General features: G+C 39.1%; 1 protein-coding gene across 1 annotated transcript in view; it reads left to right on the plus strand.

Annotated features, from left to right (window-relative positions):
* The first annotated feature begins 6,602 nt into the window (after positions 1-6,602).
* Positions 6,603-24,137, plus strand: part of LOC131691623 (putative sodium-coupled neutral amino acid transporter 11) — a 136,550-nt gene continuing 119,015 nt past the window's right edge. The window contains exon 1 of the mRNA XM_058978158.1: positions 6,603-7,331. Coding sequence (XP_058834141.1) covers positions 7,272-7,331 — 60 coding nt within the window. The 5' untranslated portion in view covers positions 6,603-7,271. The remainder of the gene's footprint in view (positions 7,332-24,137) is intronic.

Below are 24,137 nucleotides of genomic sequence, written 5' to 3' on the forward strand. Positions count from 1 at the left end.
CGCTGAAAAATCCGCCACTCTATTTCAAATTGCGGAAAATCCGCAGGATTGCGGAAAAATCCGCAACTATGGCAACGCTGCACTGACGCCAAAACTTCGTTGACGGTGGTACACGCATTCTTGAAAGAAGCTTATACAACAGGTAAAAGAAGCGAAAGAGATAGCATGCCTGGGTGCCGACCACATGTTGTGAGAATGGGAATTTATTTCAGCCGACTGCATGCCCCCACCATCATTTCAAGATCGAATGAGAAGCGCGATTGACAGATCTGTATGCGTACCGCGCAGTGCTACCAAAAGTACAGATGTTTCTATTATTGCAGATTATTTGAATTGTATAGGTACAGATTAAAATGATGTCTAAGGAAACTACAGCATGGTACATATTTTTGGAGATAAAATGGTAAAACAATAGTTTTATTTGACATTTCTAATACCTAGTAATATTGAGAGTGTATATAGGATATATAAATTTACGGAAACTGTTTTTCTTTGGTGTGTAATACAAATATATTTTGTAATTTGACTACTCCAAACAAATGGTTTGCTGGCGAATGAACTTATTATTGAAACCTTAACAATAGAACAAATGATTTTTGCACTAAGAACTCAGTGTTTTTTATTTATTATTGACGGAAAAATAAAGTGAGATTGGAAAGTTTGATGTATAAAACACCCAAATTAACCAAATATTATTCAACTAGCAAAACGTTTACATTAACTTATTGCTGTAAATTTCGGTACAAATTTTCTGAAAAAGTAGTGCGATTTTTTTTATTCCCGCTAAAATTAATAATATAAAATGTGGCATCACTGGTAACAGCTTATTTTAGTTTCTCTTTGCCGCTCAGCAGCGAGAGGGGAATGGGTGTCGCAGCTCTCCAACGTGCAATGTTGCATCCGAAGTTTTGTATCACAACAGAGCAAAACTTTCTCTTTTGCTCACCGAAAAAAATCGCGGCGGCCATGTTTAACTCAACAATTTGTCATCGATGACCAATTGTTGAGCAATGTTGAATTTCGAAACACGCCTAGTGACATGCACATGGCAAGGCAACGATGCCACTGAAACGGTTTGAAACGATATACCAAAGCTTTCCTTTCAAGATGTATCGAAAAAGCTCGACGAATGAAAGCTCATCAAATGTATAATAACGCATAACGATAATGCTTACGTTACTACATTCGGTTTATTCATAAATAGCGGGCGCTTATTTGATTTTAAATTTTGTACTATTCAATGTGCGAAGCATATCATTATTTCATAAATTTGTAGAAAATTAGTTTACGTTTGAACAAAGTAAATATCATTTTTTATGTTTTTAGTGAGGGCAAAAACTAGCTCATTCAATTGAGTTTCAACGTCGTAAAAAGCTTAATGTGGAAGTTTACCGTGACTTAACTTTTTGTCGGTTCCGACAGCATGAAGTGACAAGTTATTTTACGCTCGTCCGGACATGCCGTAGACTCAGGTTATTCGCATTTCTAATGCGAAAAATAACACCATTTATTTTGCCATAATATTCAATCGTCCATCAATGTAGGGCAGCTGCTGCCTCATTCGTCTCATTTTACACTTTTCAACAAGCGTGCGACAATCACACTAGTTTACAGCATTTCTGAACTCAATAACCTGGTAGTCATTTTCAATGTAAAATCGTGTGCTGAATTCGAAAATGAAGTTCAAAAAAATTAGGGTAACTGCTCCGTAATTCATCTTAGCTCCTCTATTCATCTCACCCATTTGAACACATTAGTTAGAACAGTATCTGCTATCTCTATTCAACGCATTAGCTTAAATGGTAGGATGAATAAGGGTACGTTGTACTCGACTTTTCACTTCGCTCAAACACGAGCATTTCACATTTTCCAGGCAAAAATTTTAACTGTTCTGCTTCTTAGGAACGTAGCAAAGATGATGACACCTATTTAACCGCAATCCAGTCACTCTAAGTCGAGTTATCAACGAAATAGTGTGACATACTGACTAATGAGATGAATAAGGGCTCGTCTACCCTACAGTAGAACAGTTTTCGAGTTACAGCAAAAAAAAGAATTTCACCTTTAAAATAAAAAGTACGTTCAGTAAAATCCAAATATCTTCAGTTTTAGTGCATCGATATGAAATATTATTATGTTAAATTGGAGGTAACATAATAATATTTCACTTTTGGTCATTTGAACATTGTGTTTTAGTGCTACTACTGGTTATTTACGAGTTTATTGAACTTTTTTCTTAATTTTTCCTCATTTTTTAAAGAAAAGTTAGCGTTTGGTCAAGATTTTAGGCAGGATAAATAACCGATGAAAATAAGCTATTATAAGTTTAAAGCTATTCAATTTTTTGTAGAATGGGAATTTTTGAGTTTCTCTGTGTCAACTTATTCAGCCGGCTCGATTCCAATTTGTTCTACGGCTTGTTTCACAATACATAAGGGATGCTCTGTCAGAATTCTGTTAAACAAGTAAATTGAAGAATTTTGAGAAAATTTACGCGTTTATCTACAAGATACAAGACTTCTTATAACAATAATTTCAGGCTCAGTGGAGTAATATCATCAAAAATTTGGCATTAAAAATAAGCATAATATTTACATGTGTCATACAGAATCGTATATGTACAAAATATGTTGTTCACTGCACGTTCCACAACGCCTTGATACACCCATCGGAAGCTTATCACGGTGCAAAATGTTAAATTCGGGCACTATCCACCTATTTCGTCACGTTTTGTTCTACTAAAAATTTATTTTACGTTATTAAAACGTCTAGAAGTTTATTTTTTTAATATATTGGATTCACATTGGCCTCTACGATGTGCCGATTTTGATGTACTGGTTCACAAAACTTTAATATACTACAATATATTTCGAAAAATATCTAAGTGCCATTACAAAATATTCTACGTTCTTCAAATCAATCTGAAGTTCAGATTTTGAGATTTTAAACCTAAAATAAGTCTAGTTCAATGCCCTACATAATTTCAAAACACGAACTGCTAGATGTTCTAGGGAGGAAAACAAATTAAAATTTTTACAAATTATTATGTTTATAATACTTAACATATTTTTACGGATTCGTAAAATTTGTATTGACATTGTACAAAATCCAGTTGAGCAGCTAGCATTTCAAAATACAAATATTATGACGAGTAAGGGTTTAGTTTACAACGAATTTTGTATCATAAGAGTGTTATTTTATGAAATACACTTGTAAATATTATGTATACTAATCATTCGATGACTTATAACTTCATTAAGCCTGAAATTATTGTTATCAGGATTCTTGAATCATTTGGATTAACGAGTTCGAATATTACCCCACATTAAATTCATTCGAAATTCTTTTATTTACTTGATTAACAGAATTCTGACAGAGGGACCCTCATATATTATGAAACAAGCCCTAGAAAAAATTGGAATCGTGACGGTTCAATAAGTTGACCCAGATAAACATTAAAATTGCCATTTTACATAATATTTAATTACTTTTGCAATTTTCATCGGATTCAAACTAACAAGTGCTTATTTTCATTGGTTATAAGCAGGTTTTAAGTTTCCATAAAAATATGATTTTTAGGATTGCTTTATCTAGCCGAAAATCCAAACGCCCATTTTTCTTTAAAAAATAAGTAAAAAATTAAGAAAAAGTTCAATAATCTCGTAAATAATGTTAGAACCAGTAGTCGCACTAAAACAAAATGTTCTAGCGACCGCAAATACATTCTATCACCTTTGGAAGGTATTTAGATTTTACTAAAGGCACTTTTGATTTAAAGGTAAAATTGTTTTTTACTATAACTCGAAAACGGTTCTGCTGAAAATTTGTTGGACCTCATTTTTGGATTTAGCACGCAATTTTACATCGGAAAAGGTGTTCGAATATTGAAGTTCAGATTTTTATTTTTATTTTGTAAACTAGTGTTTTCAATATGGAACTCTTATGCTTTTATGGCAGTATACCTTCCATATTGCATAGTATTTTCTACTGATAGTAATATTTTCACCTACTTCTTCCTTTCGTTTCTTTATGTATTTTTAACCTTAACTTCTCTAACTATTTCCGTATGAACTTCCTGGGTTCTGAACTCGTCGATGGGATAAGCGAAAGTGACTTTACTATTCGCTGTAGTAACCCAATAATCTTTCTCTCTCTCTCTCTCTCTTTCATTTTCCCAACCCTTTCACATTCAGTGCTCTTTTCCCGCGTCTTTCATATCCGTTTCCTGTCTTCATGATATTTAGACGAACTTGTGTTTTGTGTAGATGCTGCTACAATATATATTTAATTTATTCTATAAAGCCATAAAGATTTTTTTTATTTTGATTATAGACGTTTTAACTTTAGGGTCATTCGCTTCTTTGTCGGGTTAGAGAAATCTCTTTAGAAAAATTTCTAACCATATGTGCGGGGTTGGGAATTGAACCCAGGTGAGCTGCGTACATACCATACAACTACGCTATCTCCACCCTCTAGATTAAATTTAAGTGCCTTCTGGTTTCATATTTATTTAAATACGAATGATATTTTCGATATATTGTAACATTTATTCATAGTAAACCAAATGGACGGGATTTTAGACAATATATACTACATTTAGCTAGTCAAGATTTTCTTAGTAGCTGTGATATAGAGAATAAATTAGCTCTCGCCTTCTCCACTCTTATTTCTCGTGATTGCCATATGGGGCAAAAGTACCAGAACGGAAACAAGAGACAGACTTCCAGGCCGCTGTTGACATTGGATTTTCTCACAATCTCATATTAGCGTTCTGGGAATGGCAGAAAAAAGGAAAAACAAGCTTTAGTAAATTAGTTATGGAATTTGCGTCTCGGCTTTGTCTCATCAGAATCCGACACTAACTTAGTTAATGGACTAAGTTAGCGCCGAATTGACGTCAAGCGTGATGTCCCGCAAGTTAGTGTCGGATTCTGATGAGACGAAGTCAAAAGGTTTTTACCGAAATTGTTCTTCACTAAGGAGAAATAAAGCTTTAGTAGATAACTAAATTTGAATATTTATCGTTTTTCAAAATAGCGAAGAGCACGGATAGCCAGCACAATCCAGGTCCGAAGAGGAACGTTTAGATGAGATCTGGTACCTAAATACTCATCGCAATACGACGCAAATCCATGGCCTCATTCGAAGGATGCAATCTCTCTAAGGATGGCCCATTTAGCAGGGAACTGCTTCTAAAGTTTTCACACTGTAGGAAGAACAGTTATTAAACGATTTTTCAGACGCTCAGAAATGTTGGAAGTTGTTAACATTCAGTCTGCAATGACATTTGTCCAGCATTAGGTTAAGTCACCACAGCTCTCTTCAATATTTCTACAAATGAGCATTTAGAGAGTTTCTTATGAGAACGCTCCAGTTTTTCCTTGCGCAATTGGTATATGAGATATGTTGAAATATCATAATGGTCTCCGAACAGTAGCATGTTGTGACATCCTTCGCGATTTCTTATCCTTCGCAATTTCTTCTGAATTCAGAATTCCCACTGGCTGAAACAATGGGTTCTTTAAAGACCATACTCCAGCACATCTTAACGAGAATGTTTCATTTCGATGACTACACCATAAATCTTTACTTTCCGGGCGGGTACGTAGACACGATACTTCCTCGACACAAGTAATCTTATTTGCCTGTTCAAGGTGGCTCGCATATAGCTTATGTTCAACTAGCCGCATCTTGATGATATTAGTCTTGTGGCCAAACACTTAAAATATTTACATCTCGCAAGATGCACATAAAAGGAGCGTCACAATTCATTTGAGTTTACATTCAAGCACATGTAAAAATGTGCTTCGTTCGCAATTATTCATCTTCTTCAACCGAGTTTTACATCAAAAGAGACACAATATTTTATTTTACATGTTAAAACATGTAAAATTTTATTATTAGACAGCAAAATACGTCGCAATGTTGTTTACATCCAATGTAATTTTCATTTTTTCTAAGTGTGCAAGTAAAATTTAGACAAATCACGGCTGATGGCTTCGCATATGCCGAGATCACTGTGCGGGCCACCTGTCCGATTTTTAGGCTTGAAATTTATGTCCGATATTTACAATCTAATACATTTAAAGCTGCTTTCAAGAAGCAAGTTTTGTTCTTGTAACTTTTATTATCGGTCGCTGATAAGTACCAAAAACAGTATGTATCCTTGATCCCATTTAGACCAATTGAAAGGATTCGAACACCCCTATCCAGTTTCTACCGTGCGCTCAGATGTTCGCCTTCTCGCTCACGAAAATATGTGAAGCGATGCAGATTTGAATGTCAAGATCAATCATCTCGCAATTAGAGCTTGCCTCTGCTCGCCTCCAACTCAGAAGCCGATTCCTTTCTCAGATCCTTTTCTCACTCTCTGTTTGGTCATTGTTTATGTTGACAATTTCCGCGACGCCTGCCTGTCCGAGCGCGGCGGAAGCGCAACAGTCGTTTGGCCAGCAGGTGTGAAATCACATATGTATAAATGGCAAGGAGAGACAATTCTGCTATATCTCGGTCGAGCCGAGCGAAAGTGAGAACAAGGTACAGCGAGAGGATTCACCTGGCTAGCAGCGAGCGAGGACCTTCAGTTCAGTGAATCCAAAAGCATCCTCGTCATACTGCAGTGGAACTTTATCGAGTGCGGACGCGTTTCTTCGGTTCTTTTTCCGGGCACACCACACACACAACTGTCCCACAATTCCAACAAAAACTAAAATCAGCATTGAAAAAGACCCGATTCCTTGCACGAATCTGCACATCCATTAATACATCTGCTCGCTGAACCTGTCTTCTCGATACCCAATCTACTTAAAAGTGACCAGTGCATATTAATCGTTAGACAAAATCGCAAATCAATCGGTCTCGCTATTCAGACGTGTGTGTATTTTTTGAATCTATCAACTAAAACGGGTACCGTAAGTGAACCTGTTTTTTCCCAGCCTCTGTATACCACCGAAAAATAATGAAAACATAATCGAAAAGCCAAATTCCTGTTGCTGATGGATTAAACGTTATTTCTTCATCTTGGAAGCTTGTGATAAAACATCCGAAAAAAAAGGATAATTATGTGCTGGTAGTGTAACAGAGGAACGAGAGAAGAATTATCCCACCAGAACGACGACACGACTGAACAGCGCTTACCGTTTTGGAACCATCATCGCCTGTGGTGCTTATTTATCTTGCGTTGAAACGAAGAAAGTTGTCCACCACGCGAACGGACCCGTGGGAAATTATTCTCAGCAGGACAACGAGCACCCCTCCGACGTCGACGCAGCATGGATGGTGGAAACAAGAAGAACACTGTTTCGGAGTTTAGCTACATGCTGCAGAGACAAGTAAATATCAAAGATCCTTCCTTTCTTTTTTATGTATTACACTGTATTATGGCCAGTGACCTGAAATTGCGCACCTTTGTGCGGTGCTTTTGAACAAAATCTTTTGTTTTCACAGAAATTGGATTAAAAGGGTTTAAAGTTCAGTGTGAGATTATATACATTGTTAATGGAGGAGCATGGTACAAGGTAAACCGGAGATTTTATACGCCTCCACAGTTTGTATCATGGTGGAATTTAATTGCAACTTGCTCGGATTCCACGCAGGATAGAGTTTTAATTTTCGAATTCACCCAAGCATACTTGCCTCTCCAGTGGGAGCCGTTAATGGATGAAACAATAAACAAGCTAGCATTAAATAACAAACTGATTGTAATTATCTGTGTAATGATTCTGTTCTCTGGTGGGCGAGCGGTGGGACAATGATATGATATTGTTTGCAACTACATCAGCTTCTGGCTGAGTTTGCGTGTGTGTTTGCGTTTGCATGTGCCATTGGGGGGTGAAGAGATCCCGAATTAACGAGGCGAAACAGAACATTTGAATACAAAATTAGCTCATGCAAATTTGTCAAGCGCTAAGTGGGTCATCGTGAGCAGTCTCCCGTTTCGAATGGCAACGTGAGATTTTATTTTAAAGTTATTAAATATTATTAATGCAACGTTTTCTGACAGAAGCGGAGCGATGTGAAAAATAGCAGACACACCTTCAAATTTCACGAATTCGTTGTTGTTGTTGTTTTCGAACTTTTTTTTGGAAATGGTAAGAGGAATTCATACCAATCCGACCCATATTCAAAACTTATTAAAATGCGTTCAAAATTACTTGGATTTACCAGTCTAGATCAATAAAGACTAACCAAAGTCGCTTTGACCACATTGGCCACCTACGACGGTTTTTGATTCCTTATAAGCAAGAACTGAAAAATGGAATAAAGGAAAATTTCGAAATCGAATTTAAAATGCATGAAACGTCAAGATTTTTAAATTTTTTATTCAATTCGTTTATTTGATAAGGCACGATTGCGTTAGCTTAAAGGTGCCATTTTTTCATTGTTTTACATTTTGAATTTCTTAAAACTAGGGGGTTACACATTTCAATATTATTTTGTTTTTATATAATGAAACAAAAAAAAACTTCACAGCTAACTTATACATATTAGACCTCTCCACATTTTGAAAAAGTTTTGAAATATACATGGGTCAGCTCAGATTTTTGTTTTATGTGTGAATTTAAGAACTTTCGCCAAAAATGACTTGATTTCGACATGATTTAGAGGTGTCTCCAATCAAAAATCGTGTTTTTGCTACGTTTCCATAGGAAGAACACTTACACTCTGATTTTATAGGCCCTACATGCCCACATATCATCAAAGGTTGTTCCTTATACGTATCTTTACATGTTTTAACAGGTGAACATAGCTCTAATCACAATAGACAATTTGTTTAGCTGGATTTTTATATTGAAAAGAATATCAAAACCAAGGAAAATAAGTAGTATTTTTTCTTGGTTTTGATATTCTCTTCTAATGAGCCTAGACATCACGCAAATGAAATCCTGACCCATATCCATCCTCCTGAACCAAGGTTTCGTCGATACCTTAGGGATTATCGAATGTAGCCACCTTCCCAGTTCACCATTGCTCCATGAAGTTTACCAACTTTCGAGGGTTCCATGATGAGTAATACAGAAAAATTCGCTGAAGCTAATTGGTCTTTCATATATGTCACCTTGTAAAGCGCCCGCCTTAGCTAAAGAGTCCGCTTCTTTATTACCTGGAATTAGGGTTGTGGTACCAGTAATACCGGTACCGAAAATCCCGGGAATACCGACCCATTTTTGGGTATCGTAATACCGGTACTGAACAAAAACCATACATTTTTTTATGAAAAATATGTGGACTCTCTAGGGGGACCTGTCTCAAAATATCGGTCTGCAAGATGACTTTTAATTGTATTAACTACCTTCTCTAAATTAAACATTACTGGCTTCCGTTGTACTGAACGGTATGTTTAAATTTCTGCTTTATTTTGTCGAAATTAAATTTTAACGATCTTGCGCTAAATTTCAAAATATTCACATCTAGCGTAAGAGACGTAAAAATTTGCTATGATTTTTTTATTAGCGACAATCTGATTGGTTTCCATTATTCACTGGGTGGCGCGAAATAAAACTATGGTCTTAGCCATGTCTTTGGTTTGCTCTTAAACCTTTATTTATAGAAGAACGGACAGCGATTTAGTAGCTAACAATTTTAGACTTGGTGACCTACTCCAAATGGGGCGATTTGTGATTATTGGTGATCGGAAAATTCAGCAAAACTGCATAGTTTACAGGAAAGCAAGGAGCCTTGGTATGCAGGTCGAAACCAATTTACAGAAAATCAAGAGAGGAAATGCGAGCAACCTTCTCGGATTTACTGCCATTCTCGCTTTGATTTACTGTTGTTAATAGTGTTTCTTACATTTACCATCTGTTGAAGTCGACCAAAGTCGCACTGCTTAGCAGTTATTGATTTCAAAGTGGCCTAGATTTCTAAATGAAAGAAGGTGCCGTATACGAAAAATATGTTGTGCTGAAATGAGTCGTGCCATTCCGAATCAATTAAAAACAATAAACATGTTTTTTGATCAGCACAAATCAATCATCTGAGAATGAGGTCATCAGTTTGAGCATTCAATTTCACTTTGAAGCTTTTTTCGATTTAAAAAAAAATATTCCGGTACCGGTACTTTACCGGTACTACCGGTACTGAGGGCTTCAGTACCGTAGTACCGGTTCTCGCCAAAAAGGGCCGGTACTGCGAACCCTACCTGGAATGGATAATGCCAGGGGAACCCAAACTAAGGTAATCTTGTACGATCTTACAGACAAAGCACGCAGGCGCTCCCAGATTTTCCCCAGAAAATATTTGTTTATTAGTTTATTTGTTGTACCGTCACCAACAGACCCCTTGGCCCCAATGGTGGTTACTTAAACTAATTACATTTCAGAATACGAATTATTTTAGTTTTTATCGAATTCTTTGTCAGGTTGAAGTCAAACGCCGTCGCCACACTGTTAAACACACGCTGGAGTCCGGTAACAGCGCTCTGGCGCCCGTAGTTAGTTCTCCTGAACGGGACTCGCAGAAGAGAGTTATTGCGCAGAGCTCGAGCTCGAGCTTGAAGATCGAGGCGTCCGAGGATTGTAGGGCAATCCACCCTGGCAGACAGTAAGTTCGAGACGAACAGGGCTCGAGAGCAGTCCCTCCGGATGCTTAGAGTATCGAGCTGTATTAATTGACAACGGTTTTCGTAGCTCGGCAGCTGAAATCTGTTTTGCCAAGGAAGATGTCGGAGTGCAAAGCGTATGAACCGGCGTTAGACGGCCTCGATTCTGTCGACACCATTCTGGTAGTAAGGGTTCCAAACAGCAGAACAATATTCCAGTGTTGAGCGAACCAGCGCACAATAGAGAGATTTTAAACAGTATACGTCCTTAAAGTTTTTCGCTATTCGGAAGATGAACCCAATCTGTTTTGAAGCCTTATCCACAATGGATGATGTATGTGGTTTGAACGTTAGTGCCGAATCCATGATGACTCCGAGATCCTTGACGTTAGAGTGTCTTGGAATACTCGAGTCGAAGAGATGGTAGTTAAACTGAATCGGATGGCGTTTCCGCGTGAACGTAACGATTGAGCATTTTCTCGGGTTTAAAACCATTCTGTTTAGATCACACCACGTACTAAAGCTGTCCAGTTCCCTCTGAAGAAGCTCGGCATCGGTTTTATCCCGTATTTGTTGAAAAATTTTCATGTCGACGGCAAAAGAAAGGCGGGATCCTTGTAATTTGATGTTGACGTCATTAAAGTAGAGGAGGAATATCACTGGACCGAGATGCCTTCCTTGTGGAATGCCGGATGTAGCGAAGAATGGTGTAGATAGACAGTCCTTAATGCTGATTTGGAGTTGCCTTCCATCGAGGTAGGAACGAAACCAGCGCAGTAGTTGTCCATGAATACCGAGTTTGTCCAGCTTCACTATTGCGATATCATGATTGATTTTGTCGAAGGCCGCAGATAAATCCATGTAAATAGCATCGGTTTGCAATCCGTCAGCGAATCCACCGAAAACATATGTAGTGAACGAAAGCAGGTTAGTCGTTGTCGATCGTTTAGGCATAAAGCCGTGTTGATCGTCTGCAATGTAGTGTTTGCAGTGAAAGAAAAGAGGGTCTAAGACAACCAGCTCCAATAGTTTTGATACTGCACTTAAACACGAGATTCCCCGATAATTGTCAATGTTCGATTTGTTTCCTTTTTTGTGAACTGGAAACATGTGCGCCGCTTTCCAGCAGGAAGGGAATGTTCCAGTATTGAGTGATAGCACAAAGACTCGCCGAAGTGGTTCAAGAAGCCCGCTGATGCACTTTTTGACAAAAATCGAGGGAACGCTATCTGGGCCCGGGGAATAGATGCTTTCAGCTTGGAATTTGCTGCAAGAATGGCAGCATTATCGACACAAATTCGGTTGATGGTTCGTCCTAGAGAAGGAGTTTGATTTGAAGCGGCAGCGACTTGTTGTGGGGAAAGGTTCTCGTCGGAAAAAAACGCTTGAAAATTTGTCGGAAAACAATTGGCAAATTTCCTTAGTGTCGGTGCCTAAAACTCCATTTAATGACATACAAGATGGTAACCCGGATTCTTGTCGCTGCTCGTTCACATATTTCCAAAACGACTTGGGCTTGGATTTCAGTTGACGTTCGACGTTTCGCTGGTATCTAAAAAAGGCACGTCTGCTTTGCTGTTTGTATTCGTGGTTGATTTGAAAGTAGTGGTTTCGTAATGCAAGTGTCTTATGTTTCGAGAACTTTTTAAATGCGGCTCGTTTGGCAGTTTTTAATCGTCTAAGCACTGTTGATTGCCAGGGAGGGTGTTGATTTGTGCGGACTGTTCGTTTTGGCACATGACGGTCGATTAGGTAGTTAATAATATTAGAAAACGTCATCGCTGCTTCGTTCGCGTCATCATTGTTAAGATTTTCATCCCAGTTTATATCCAACAGCGTGCTAACGATGCTGTCGTAGTCAGCGTTTTTAAAATCGTAGACGATAGAGCTTGAAACGTCTTCAAAATTCACTCCTAGGTTACCAGCGAGTACTAGGGTTCGTCGCGGTTGCGGTATTTACCGCAACCGCGCGGTATTTACCGCACCCGCACCGCAAAAACTGCGGTGCGGTAAGACACACTTTCTTGCGGATGCGGTGCGGGAAATGAGCATTTACCGCGCGGTATTACCGCAACCGCACTTAAAAAAATAATTGATAAGTCTGCAGTCTGCATTAAAAAGTGAATTAAAACTTTTACCATTTAAGAACGACGAAACTTATTACCTTACAAGAGGGAAACATAATAAACATTTGATTGCTCTAATTTCCATGGACTTGACAATGATTGGAAAATAAATCCGAATATAATCTGTATTCGACCTATCGCTACTTGATTTTTTACATTTTGTTTATTCTAATATGATAAAACAATCTGTTACTAAGAAATAAAATTTATAAGCTGTGTCCAATATAAATTGGCATCAGTATTTTTACGACATATTTTGAACACTTTTTAAAATTTACAAGCGAACCTTTTCCAATATATAAAATGCACAATACAATCATTGAAAAACAATTGAATTGCACTGTCAAATCCAATTTAAAAATGCATCATTTCTCCCGATTCCTCTTGACAATCGTGGAATTATGAATCGTTTACGATGACATTTTCTCAACTGTGAATTTTGATTAGATTGGAGAACTTTTGATTAATTTGGAGAACTTAAAAGTTTTCCTATTGATTACTGCGGAAGAACGTTTTTGTATGTATAATGATGAAGTACATGTAGGGTTCGCAGTACCGACCCTTTTTGTCGAGAACCGGTACTACGGTACTGAAGCCCTTTTTTAAATTCGAAAAGAGCTTCAAAATGAAATTGAATGCTGAAACTGATGACCTTATTCTCAGATGATTGATTTGTGCTGATCAAAAAACATGTTTATTGTTTTTAATTGATTCGGAATGGCATGACTCATTTCAGCAGAAAATATTTTTGGTATGCGGCACCTTCTTTTATTTCGAAATCTAGGCTACTATGAAATCAATAACTGCTAAGCGGTGCGACTTGGTAAAAGTAAGAAACACTATTAATAACAGTAAATCAAAGCGAGAATGGCAGTAAATCCGAGCAGGTTTCTCGCTTTTCTTCTCTTGATTTGCTGTAAATTGGTTTCGACCTGCATACCAAGGCTCTTTGCTTTCCTGTAAACTATGGAGTTTTGCTCAATTTTCCTATCACTAATAATCACAAATCGCCCCATTTGGAGTAGCTCACCAAGTTTAAAATTGTTAGCTGCTAAATCGCTGTTTTTTATTTTATAAATAAAGGTTTAAGATCAAACCAAAGACATGATTTAGACCATAGTCTTATTACGTGCCACCCAGTAAAAAATGGAAACCAATCAGAATGTCGCTAATAAAAAAAATTATAGCAAATTTTTACGTCTCTTACGCTAGATGTGAATATTTTGAAATTTAGTACAAGATCCTTAAAATTTAATAATAACAGTCTTTAAAATACTGTGGACAGATTTTTACCTTCTCTCCGAAAACCCTTATACATAAAAATCAGACAGTCGTATACACAACCAATTTAATAATAACAGTATAAAGAATTTAAACATTCCGTTCAGTACAACGGGAGCTAGTAATATTTAACTTATAGAAGGTAATTAATATAATTAAAAGTCATCTTGCAGACCGATATTTTGAAACATGTCCCCTAGAGAATCCACATATTTTTCATAAAAAAATTGTATGGTACCGGTACCGGTATTACGGTACCAAAAATGGGTCGGTATTCCCGGAATTTTCGGTACTGGTATTACCGGTACCACAACCCTAAGTACAGCTACATTTCATATGACTTCAGTGCTATGCTAAGATTTACCTTGTTTCGAAAGTATTTATCTCAAAATGTACGGAATTTTATTAATAAAGCAAAGTGTCAACTTTTTTAATTTTTTAATAAATGTTACATTCTGAGGAGTCCGTCAAAGTTAATGTACGTGTAAATACGAGTAATATTTTATTATATTTGGTTATTCAAAAAAATTGATAATTTTTCAACACACTTTTCAAAAATACAGAATTTTACCGCATTTACCGCATTACCGCGCGGTGCGGTGCGGTAAATGCAGTGCGGTTGCGGAAAGCGGTGCGGTTTTATTATTTTTTTGCGGTTGCGGTGCGGACTATCCATTTACCGCCCACATCCGCACCGCGACGAACCCTAGCGAGTACAAGATGTAGTGGGGGATGATGGCGCACATGCTGGACTAAAGGTGTCGGAGCGGCGCAGCGTAGTCCCGGCCACTTACAAAGCAGAGGTCCAATGTACGTCCGTTCTCGTTGATGATATTATTAATTTGCCGAAGAGTTGCGCTACTGTAGTTGTCCAAGATACAACTGGCATAATTGATAAGCACAGACTTTTCGATATCCAATCGTAGAAATCCATTACTTGCTGGGCACCAGGTCAAGCCAGGTAAGTTGAAGTCGCCCAGTATAATAATATCATCAGACGGGGCAGCGATCGAGGTGATGAAAGAAACGGAGGAAAGATGTACATCGATCAGGCTGTAATCACGAATTCGGTCAGGTGGAAAATACACGACACACAGGAAGAGATTGCGATCGGCAAGTTTCACTGATATCCACACTTGCTCGGAGCTCTCCCACCGCTCATCGTTGATCACCGGGCTTTTATACCATGGCGAACGGCGATGAGTACACCACCACCTGATGTCTTGTGGCTGTTTAGGGCATTCCGATCACAGCGGAAGACATCAAATGTTGAACCAAACACCTGGCGAGACATAGTACGGTTGTCGAGCCACGTCTCGGTTAAGGCAATGACGTCATAACAGCAGCCCGTGGTCGCGATCAAATAGCTGTCCGTTGATGAATTTAAGCCACCAACATTCTGGTAGTAAATCTCGATGTTATTGGATGACGGATCAGATTCTGCAGAGAGCGAATCAACTGCATCGCGCCCCAGAATGTAGCGATCATCATCGGCGAGAGAAATGGTTGACATCTGGTCACAAGATGTTAGAGCAAAAGGCAAATTACTGGAAGCGAAGAATACATCAGCGCTTGAAGTGTTCGGATCAGATATATACTTGCCATTTGTGGCGGGTTGGAAGACCCTTTCACCCATCCCACACACAGGACCGGGACGACTGATGATCGCTGGCTGCAATTGCTCGACTGTGGCGGGGGGATCGAGGGCTTCCATTGTACCAACTGCGTTGCGTCCCAGTATGCGATCAGCGTCGACACTCCTTCACAATGGCGGTGTAGCTTGGTATAGTGGCATTGCCAATCGTTGCGGAGTCCTCTGTAGGGTTGATGGGCCGGGTTGAATTAGCGGAATACATGCGGCTTCCGAGGGCGTAGGGAAATCAGTCGGTGGGCACCAAATGTTCTGGGTACGGCTATCCTCAAATTCCCTGAACAATATGCCTTGCGGCCATGTGTCAGGGTTAAGAGCTGCTTCACGGTACTTTGGGTGAACTCCAACTTTGAAAGATATGAAGTTCAGAGTACTGACGTCTATGCCTTTTTTGACAAGCGGAATAACCTTTATTTCCTCGTTGCAGTTTAGCCCTTCTTTGGACATTTTTCGACTGTCTCCTTGCTAACGCTGGGATGAAAGCGGGAAAGATACATCCAGAGCAACGGAGTGGGAGGTGGAACCGTGAGAATGTTGCTATTATCGACTAGCTTTCGACCGCCGACAAGAATACTGCTCGGATCAGGGCCATCCTCGCGACGACGTTTCTGAGGTGGTCGAGATGTACCGGAATTTGACCGGACTGGAGTGGCTGTTGAAACCTTTCTGGCGAGGTGCGAAATTTGCTGGTTATTTTTTGATAACTTTATTTTTTGATAAATCTGCCTTTAGTTCAGCACAGACGTCATCCGTTTTCCCAGCGATAGCAGCGATAACACATCCAAGCGAGGAAACGGTGTCGCGAAAGCGAGCAAACTTCATCAACTTGACACATTCGTTGCACATCCAAAATAAATTTGGGTTTTCGCAAGTTTTTTCAAGAACGGCTTGTTGAGTTGTTTACCGCACTGCATATGCACCACATTTCTGCAAAATCCCATGCATTCGATAAAGTCATCGTCCGATTTGACGGTTTTCGCGCAGTGATCGTAAGAACTTGTCATAATGCCGATTTTCTACCCGCCCTAGATCCGACTTTTCGTTTTCGTCTCACTGTGCGCCAAGTTATGGTGGGAAATACTTTCCTCTACTCGCGTGCAGGTGGCGAAGTGAGCGCGTGAATTTTTTGTGGATAATTACACACAGGTCCGGTGATGTAAACAATCTCGATTTTCACTGGATTTTTCACGACACAAAAACCAATTGTGTAGAAAACACTTTAAAACTTCACAATATCAAGGGCGCAAACAAAATTTAGAATCGACTGATACGATAAACGATGATTAAACGGCACAAATCACGTCAAATATTAAAAAAAATAACTGGAGCGATCAACACAAACAACTAATCGGTGAAAATACACTGAACCAAAAAAATGGAAAATAATATGGAATGTTCTTTCTAGGTTTCATTGAACGGAGAGCCTCGATTGAACTGAGGCTATCCGAGACAATAAAGTAATGATCGGTGGGCAAAGTATCAATGATCCCAAGGGTATACTGGGACAATCTGACAGAAAGTGCATGAATTTCAATTTCTTAAGGAATTGATCACAAAAATATTGTGTTCTTTGTTCAAGCCATTAGCGGATTTGTAGAAGTTTAAAGTAAAAAGCGTGTTTTGTAACGTATGTTATGAACACCGTCAGTGCATCTAGCGCTGGTACCACAATCCTTCAGATTTATCTCGGTGGAGATCTAACGTGTCTTTCATTTGCTCTCAGCCTACCTGGTAATCCTCGCTAAATATACGACGGCTAGAAACTTGGCGCAAAGGTTTCAATCAGAGACTCGGTACCTGGGGAGATGTTGGGTCAAATCCAAAGTTTTTTATAATTTATAACCTCGATTTATTTTATTTTAAGAGTTTTTTTTTATTAAAAGTGGAACCTAGCATGTTTTCTGTTTAAGTTTAATGGAACGAAGACAAACTCTAAAAACACATTTTGAGATAGATCTGTTTGAATTAACTGCTTCTTAAAAAATAAATAAAACGATGTACCTGTTACTCAATTTGAGCCGCCATGATGCCACCAAAGTACACAAAATTTGTGAGTTCAATATATGGGAATAATCAAATTGTCCTCGGGCTGCAACTACCTTTGTAGTCAATGGTTTAAAAGCATCTCGTGTAATCAATGGTGTAAAAGCATCGTGCTGGATTTAAATTCAATTATCATTTTAATTCATCTTTCTGTTAACATAGTTAAATATTAATGTACAACTTTAATTCAATCTGTAGTATTAAAAATACTGCTATTCGAAGGGCACTTTTGAAAACTTTTCGAATGTTTGCGACTGTCATCTATTCGTATCACGAAGTTAGGTTAATCACTACAAAAAGAGACTGGGTGTTCTGTATAGACGTAAACAGCGTCAAGAAATGTTTGGGTTTGATTTGTTCAAAATCTGACCCGAACCCAATAATTCCAAATTCGAAAACCCCTATCCCGACCCGAAAGTTTAAAATTGCAAAAACCCAGACCCGACCCGAACCCGAGAATTTCAAATTTGAAAACACGGAACCCGACCTGAACCTGAGAAGTTTAAATCTACAGAACCCGAACCCGACCATCTCTATTCTGAACTAGCTCTATTCTGCCACACTATTTCGCCTTTTCCGACACTAAGTGTGCTTTAATGATCTCTACAGACGTGTGAAGCCGTAAAAAATATGTTTTGTATGCGAATATATAACATATCTAAAACCATTAAATAATGCTTCGTGGCCTCTTGGGTATATTCCTTACCCCTAACCTTACCACTTCCCCAATCCTAAACATCAGGGAAATCATGAAAAGACGATTCACGGCAAGGCACAAATCTCCGATCAACATGGGGATCGTACAATTCCTGAGTACCCGCAAATTGAAAAACTCGTAGCTATGGCAATTTCACCTGATTTGGATACCACGGAATAAGAAGCTGCCGAAATTCACCTGTCTGGCATGCTATCTGTGGATGTGACAATATGAGTCAACCGGAGACTAATAGAAACCACATACTCATGAGTTTCCCATGACTAAAGAATTACTCACTCATACTTAACTAGAGGGCCCGGCAGTAATACCGCAGCCGACGCGGCTCTCGACGGCCCTGCTTCTGGCCTTTACGACGAAGCTTGGGAGAGGAAATGTTCCTCCTTTCTCTATTGCTTCTAGGCACAGCAGAAGATGTTCCCTCCTGGGGTTCATCACAGTCGCCTTCGTCAGTAGACAAGTTGGTATAGATGTTGGTAGAGACAGGTGGCGTAGCTGTCTTAAGTATTTCTGCAAAAGATCACTTAGAGCGTTCAGGTAACGCTTAAGATTCTCCTCGCGCTGTTTGTACGCGGGACATGTGGGTTTCCCCCACAGTAGAGACACTTTTCGACATCTCTCCCACAGGAATCATCCGCATGATTCCCACTGCATTTCCCACAACGGGCTTTATTGCTACAATGGGAGGCTGTGTGTCCCAATTGTTTGCCCGCGACACAAAGAGGCGAACAAGTAGACGAACCTTGTCAAAGAGGAGGTAGTTGGGTAGAGCAGAACCGGCGAAGGTCACCCGATAAGAGTCTGAGTTGACATATATTTTCTTGCCGTCAGCTGCGACTGATGCTGAATGCAAACGTTTGCACTCCAGGATCCTCACTGGCTTAAGCATGGGGTCTTTGAAACAGTCAGTCCCATATTTTAGCAGGTCCTCGCAATTCAGACTCGAATCGGAAACGACCCCACTGACTTCAACCCTGCTAGCTGGAATATAAACCCGGTACTCCTTCGTAAAGGGCTCGTAGCCAGCAATATCGTTTGCCTGAGTAGAACTGTTAACCACCACCCGAAGCTTATCAGGGCGAATTTTCGATATTTCTGTCACGGCCGAATACCGATCCGTCAGAACTCGAGTAATCTGCAACAGATTCAAACACTTTTTTTCTTTGGTCCGGAAGAAGATCACAAATGGCCCGGTGGCCGAGCTCGGATATACCTTGAGCCGGGGAGCCGATTTTATTTCGACGTCCATCTCACCTTGAGATGAACCGCCGTCAGGGGAAGTCATTTTTGCACGGGCCTATTGCCCAGTGCACGTTATTAAGACAACCAAGAAGGGGAAACGTAAACTAATACTTAACTTGTGTAGGTAACGGTATCCAGGCGGCTTACTAGAAGAACACTGCTTCACTTGTCACTGACCGGCTAACGGTACTCAGAAACAGAAACACAAAAGAAGGGAAAAAATACTGAAACCACGACTAGGCGTAGAGTGTGCGAAATAACCTTGAACGCGGATTAGCACTATTTGTCGCTATAGAGTGTACGGACCGACAACAAAAGACTTCTATCTCGACTGAGTGCTCGATAACGAATGAAACGTCGAGATTTGATGCAACATCGAAATTTTTTTTGACTTTGACTTTTTTGGCCTTTGGCACATTTTTGCCTTTCTCATATGGAAAGGTTATGCAATTACACTGCAACCTCCATTTTTTACGTAATATTCGGTTTACGTAACTTTTTTGCCTTTCTCAATAGAAAGGTATTGCAATTGCTCTGAAAACCGACTTTTTAACGGAGGCCCGGAGGGCCGAGTGACATATACCATTCGATTCAGTTCGTCGAGTTCGGCAAATGTCTGTGTGTGTATGTATGTGTGTGTGTATGTATGTGTGTGTGTATGTGCGTCTGTGTGTGTGTACGCGAACACAATCTCACTCACTTTTCTCAGAGATGGATGAACCGATTTTTACAAACTTAGTCCCAAATGAAAGGTGCAACGTTCCCATAGGCTGCTATTGAATTTCTAATGGATCCGACTTCCGGTTCCGGAATTACAGGGTGATGAGTACGATCACGCAGAAAACGTCGATTTTAAGAAATTCTGCAATGAATGTATAATGGTGAAAAATTTTCCAAAATGTGACCACAACTGCTTCGATTTGTAGTACTAGGTCATTAACAGCCATTCAAAGTCTCTTTGGTCACATTGGCCACCATCATCGGTTCCGGAAGCCCCGGCGGAAGTATCCAAATTCAGACTAACAGTCACATCGGTTTCTCGGAGGTGGCTAGACCGAATCAACCAAACTTAGTCTCAAATGAAAGATGTTGCGTCCCCGTAAATGGCTATTAAATTTTATCCCCAACCGACTTCCGGTTCCGGAGTTACGGGTTGTGGCGTGCGATCACATAGCAAATTGTGATTCAAACCGATACCCCGATGGAAGCAAAAAAGGTAAAAATTTCGCTAAATTGTCTCTCAAATAACTTAACTTTGCAGTTCTAAGTCACCGACGGCCAAACAAACTTTCGTTGACTACATTGACCACCATAGACGGTTCCGGAAGTGCCCGGGAAAAGCGGCCATCTTTCATAACTAGCAAACTCATATCAGTTTCTCGGAAATGGTTGGGCCGATTTTCACAAACTTAGTCCCAAATGATAGCTCTATTATCCCCACAGATGTCTGTAAAATTTCGCACGGATCGCTTGTATGGTTCCGGAAATATAGACTGAACGGTCCGGTCACACATGAAATTCCCATATAAGCCGGAACTCAAAATTTTTTTCAAAGGGGGGACCCTATGAAATTTCAAAAATCGAATTCGTATTTTTGATGCCAAACATCTTTAAAATGCATGAAACGTCGAGATTTTATGTTATCACGAAATTTTTTTTTTTTTTTTGGAGATCGACTTTTTGGGACTTTGCCGATTTTGCACCTTTTTGCCTTTCTCAATAGAAAGGTATTGCAATTGCTCTGAAAACCGTCTTTGTAACGGAGGCCCGGAGGGCCGAGTGACATATACCATTCGATTCAGTTCGTCGAGTTCGGCAAATGTCTGTGTGTGTGTATGTATGTGTGTGTGTATGTATGTGTGTGTGTATGTGCGTCTGTGTGTGTACGCGAACACAATCTCACTCACTTTTCTCAGAGATGGATGAACCGATTTCCACAAACTTAGTCCCAAATGAAAGGTGCAACGTTCCCATAGGCTGCTATTGAATTTCTAATGGATCCGACTTCCGGTTCCGGAATTACAGGGTGATGAGTACGAACACGCAGAAAATGTCGATTTTAAGAAATTCTGCAATGAATGTATAAAGGTGAAAATTTTTCCAAAATATGACCACAACTGCTTCGATTTGTAGTATTAGGTCACTAACATCCATTCAAAGTCTATTTGGCCACATTGGCCACCATCATCGGTTCCGGAAGCCCCGGCGGAAGTATCTAAATTCAGAATAACAGTCACATCGGTTTCTCGGAGATGGCTAGACCGATTCGACTAAACTTGGTCTCAAATGAAAGGTATTGCGTCCCCGTAAATGGCTATTTAATTTCATCCCGATCCGACTTCCGGTTCCGGAGTTACAGGCTGTGGCGTGCGATCACATAGCAAATTGTGATTCAAACCGATACTCCGATGAAAGCAAAAAAGGTAAAAATTTCGCTAAAATGTCTCTCAAACAACTTAAATTTGCTGTTCTAGGTCACCAACAGCCAAACAAACTTTCGTTGACTACATTAACCACCATAGACGGTTCCGGAAGTGCCCGGGAAAAGCGGCCATCTTTAAAAATTTACGAATACACATCAGTTTCCCGGAAATGGTTTGGCCGATTTTCACAAACTTAGTCCCAAATGATAGCTATAATATCCCCACAGATGTGTATAAAATTTCATACGGATCGCTTATATGGGTCCGGAAATATAGACTAAATCGTCACGTCACATATGAAATTCCCATATAAGCTGGAACTCATATTTTTTTTTCAAAGGAGGGACCCCATGAAATTTCAGAAATCGAATTCGTATTTTTGATGACAAACATCTTTAAAATGCATGAAACGTCGAGATTTTATGTTATTTCGAAAATTTTTTTTTTCTAAAAATCGACTTTTTGGGACTTTGCCGATTTCGCACCTTTTTTCAGTTCAATATTACCGTGGCTGTTTCTTCTTTTTCAAAATTTTAGATCTCGAATAATGATTTATTTTCCTGTATATAGTTGTCATGTGATGTATAATAATAAAATGTAATATATGCATTTAAAAGTTTTTAATGAATATAAACAACGCACACATTCTCGTGATTCATGATTGAGAAAGGCACAATTGCACCGCTAGGTGGATTAAAATAGGTTTTTACGAACTAAATTCAAAATAACGCAGTCTTTTTTTAAGAACCAAATTCGTAAAAATAGATTGAGTATGAAGTTGTATACAACTTTACATATACCTAGCTAACTATTACTAATAAAAGTTGGGTATTTTCGGAATGGAGTTAACGAGTGGATGGCGGGAATCGATATATTGAGCCATTTTGTAATCTAAGATGGCGACTTTTCTTAAACCTCAACAATATCATGACGAAAATGTCTGAAGCTATTTTGAAGCCCGATTTTCCGATTAAATTTCCATATTCTTAGGGTTATCGTGAATATTGCTCAACCGGAAGTCGCCATTTTTATTTCAAAAAGGTTCCAGTATCATATTGTGTATCCCATAATCTGTAAATTTCTAGCTTAAGGTGTAAGGATCCACTTTGCCGAAGACTGCAAATTGATACGATTTTTCACTAAAAATATATTCTCATATAAAATTATGTTGCCTCTCTTCCTCGCTCAGGCTTAGAATAGGCAATCTAAAAAAAATCGGTTGGTCTTCACAGTTAAATAACTTTATCGGGAAACCTCCAATCAATATGCAACCTTCAACAAAGCTATTCGTAATAAAATAAACTATGTGGCTAAAATTTTTGAGGTATGCAGAGTTACTGTGGAATTTTTTATTTAATTTTAAGTTTTTATTTCCGAATTTCCATATAAATTACTATAGAAACTTCAAACCGCTTGTGGGTGAACTAGAGCTATCGGAAAAAGCTCATATTTTGCATATGCTTTGTGCATCCAATTACCATTTGAATTAGCTGTGTTCCGAAAAATGTCAAAATTGTTGCCGGTTGCCATGGAATCGTAGTTTTGACGAATGAGAAAGGCACAATAACACCACTGGATGGATTAAAACAGGTTTTTACTTTATAACGACACTCAATTAGCTAGTGAAGGGGGCTAGAGAACACATCAAAATTATTGACGAAACAGTTTGGCATCCTTTTTAATAGAATCAACACAGGCAAATCGCCTATTATTTACTATCTCCCAGTTCACCGTCACTAACGATTTTGACGATTCCCATATCCTTCGTACGGCAGTACTCGAATGGCGCCTACGGAAATAAATAACTACTATGAGTACATCATTGCTGTGAAATAAACGAGAGCCATCGAAAGGAAGCAGTGGGGAACCCATCAGAATCCAATGAAACACACCATAAATTTCGAGTGTTGGGTTGGTTGCTGCAATGCTTGCGTGTGTTTTGTGAATGAAACTCCCACGCGGCTATGTCTGCGCGTGTGTTCGTGTTTATGTTGAAAGTACTTTTCTGATCGTGAAAAATGAAAAGTGTGTGGGCGCCAGCGATTCGTTGTACCGGCAAATAAGATTGGAAAACGTCCCGAGATAACGGCTATCAAATTTATTGCAGAATAAGTAA

Source organism: Topomyia yanbarensis, chromosome 3, assembly GCF_030247195.1.
Source record: "Topomyia yanbarensis strain Yona2022 chromosome 3, ASM3024719v1, whole genome shotgun sequence".
Classification (NCBI taxonomy): Eukaryota; Metazoa; Arthropoda; class Insecta; order Diptera; family Culicidae; genus Topomyia; species Topomyia yanbarensis.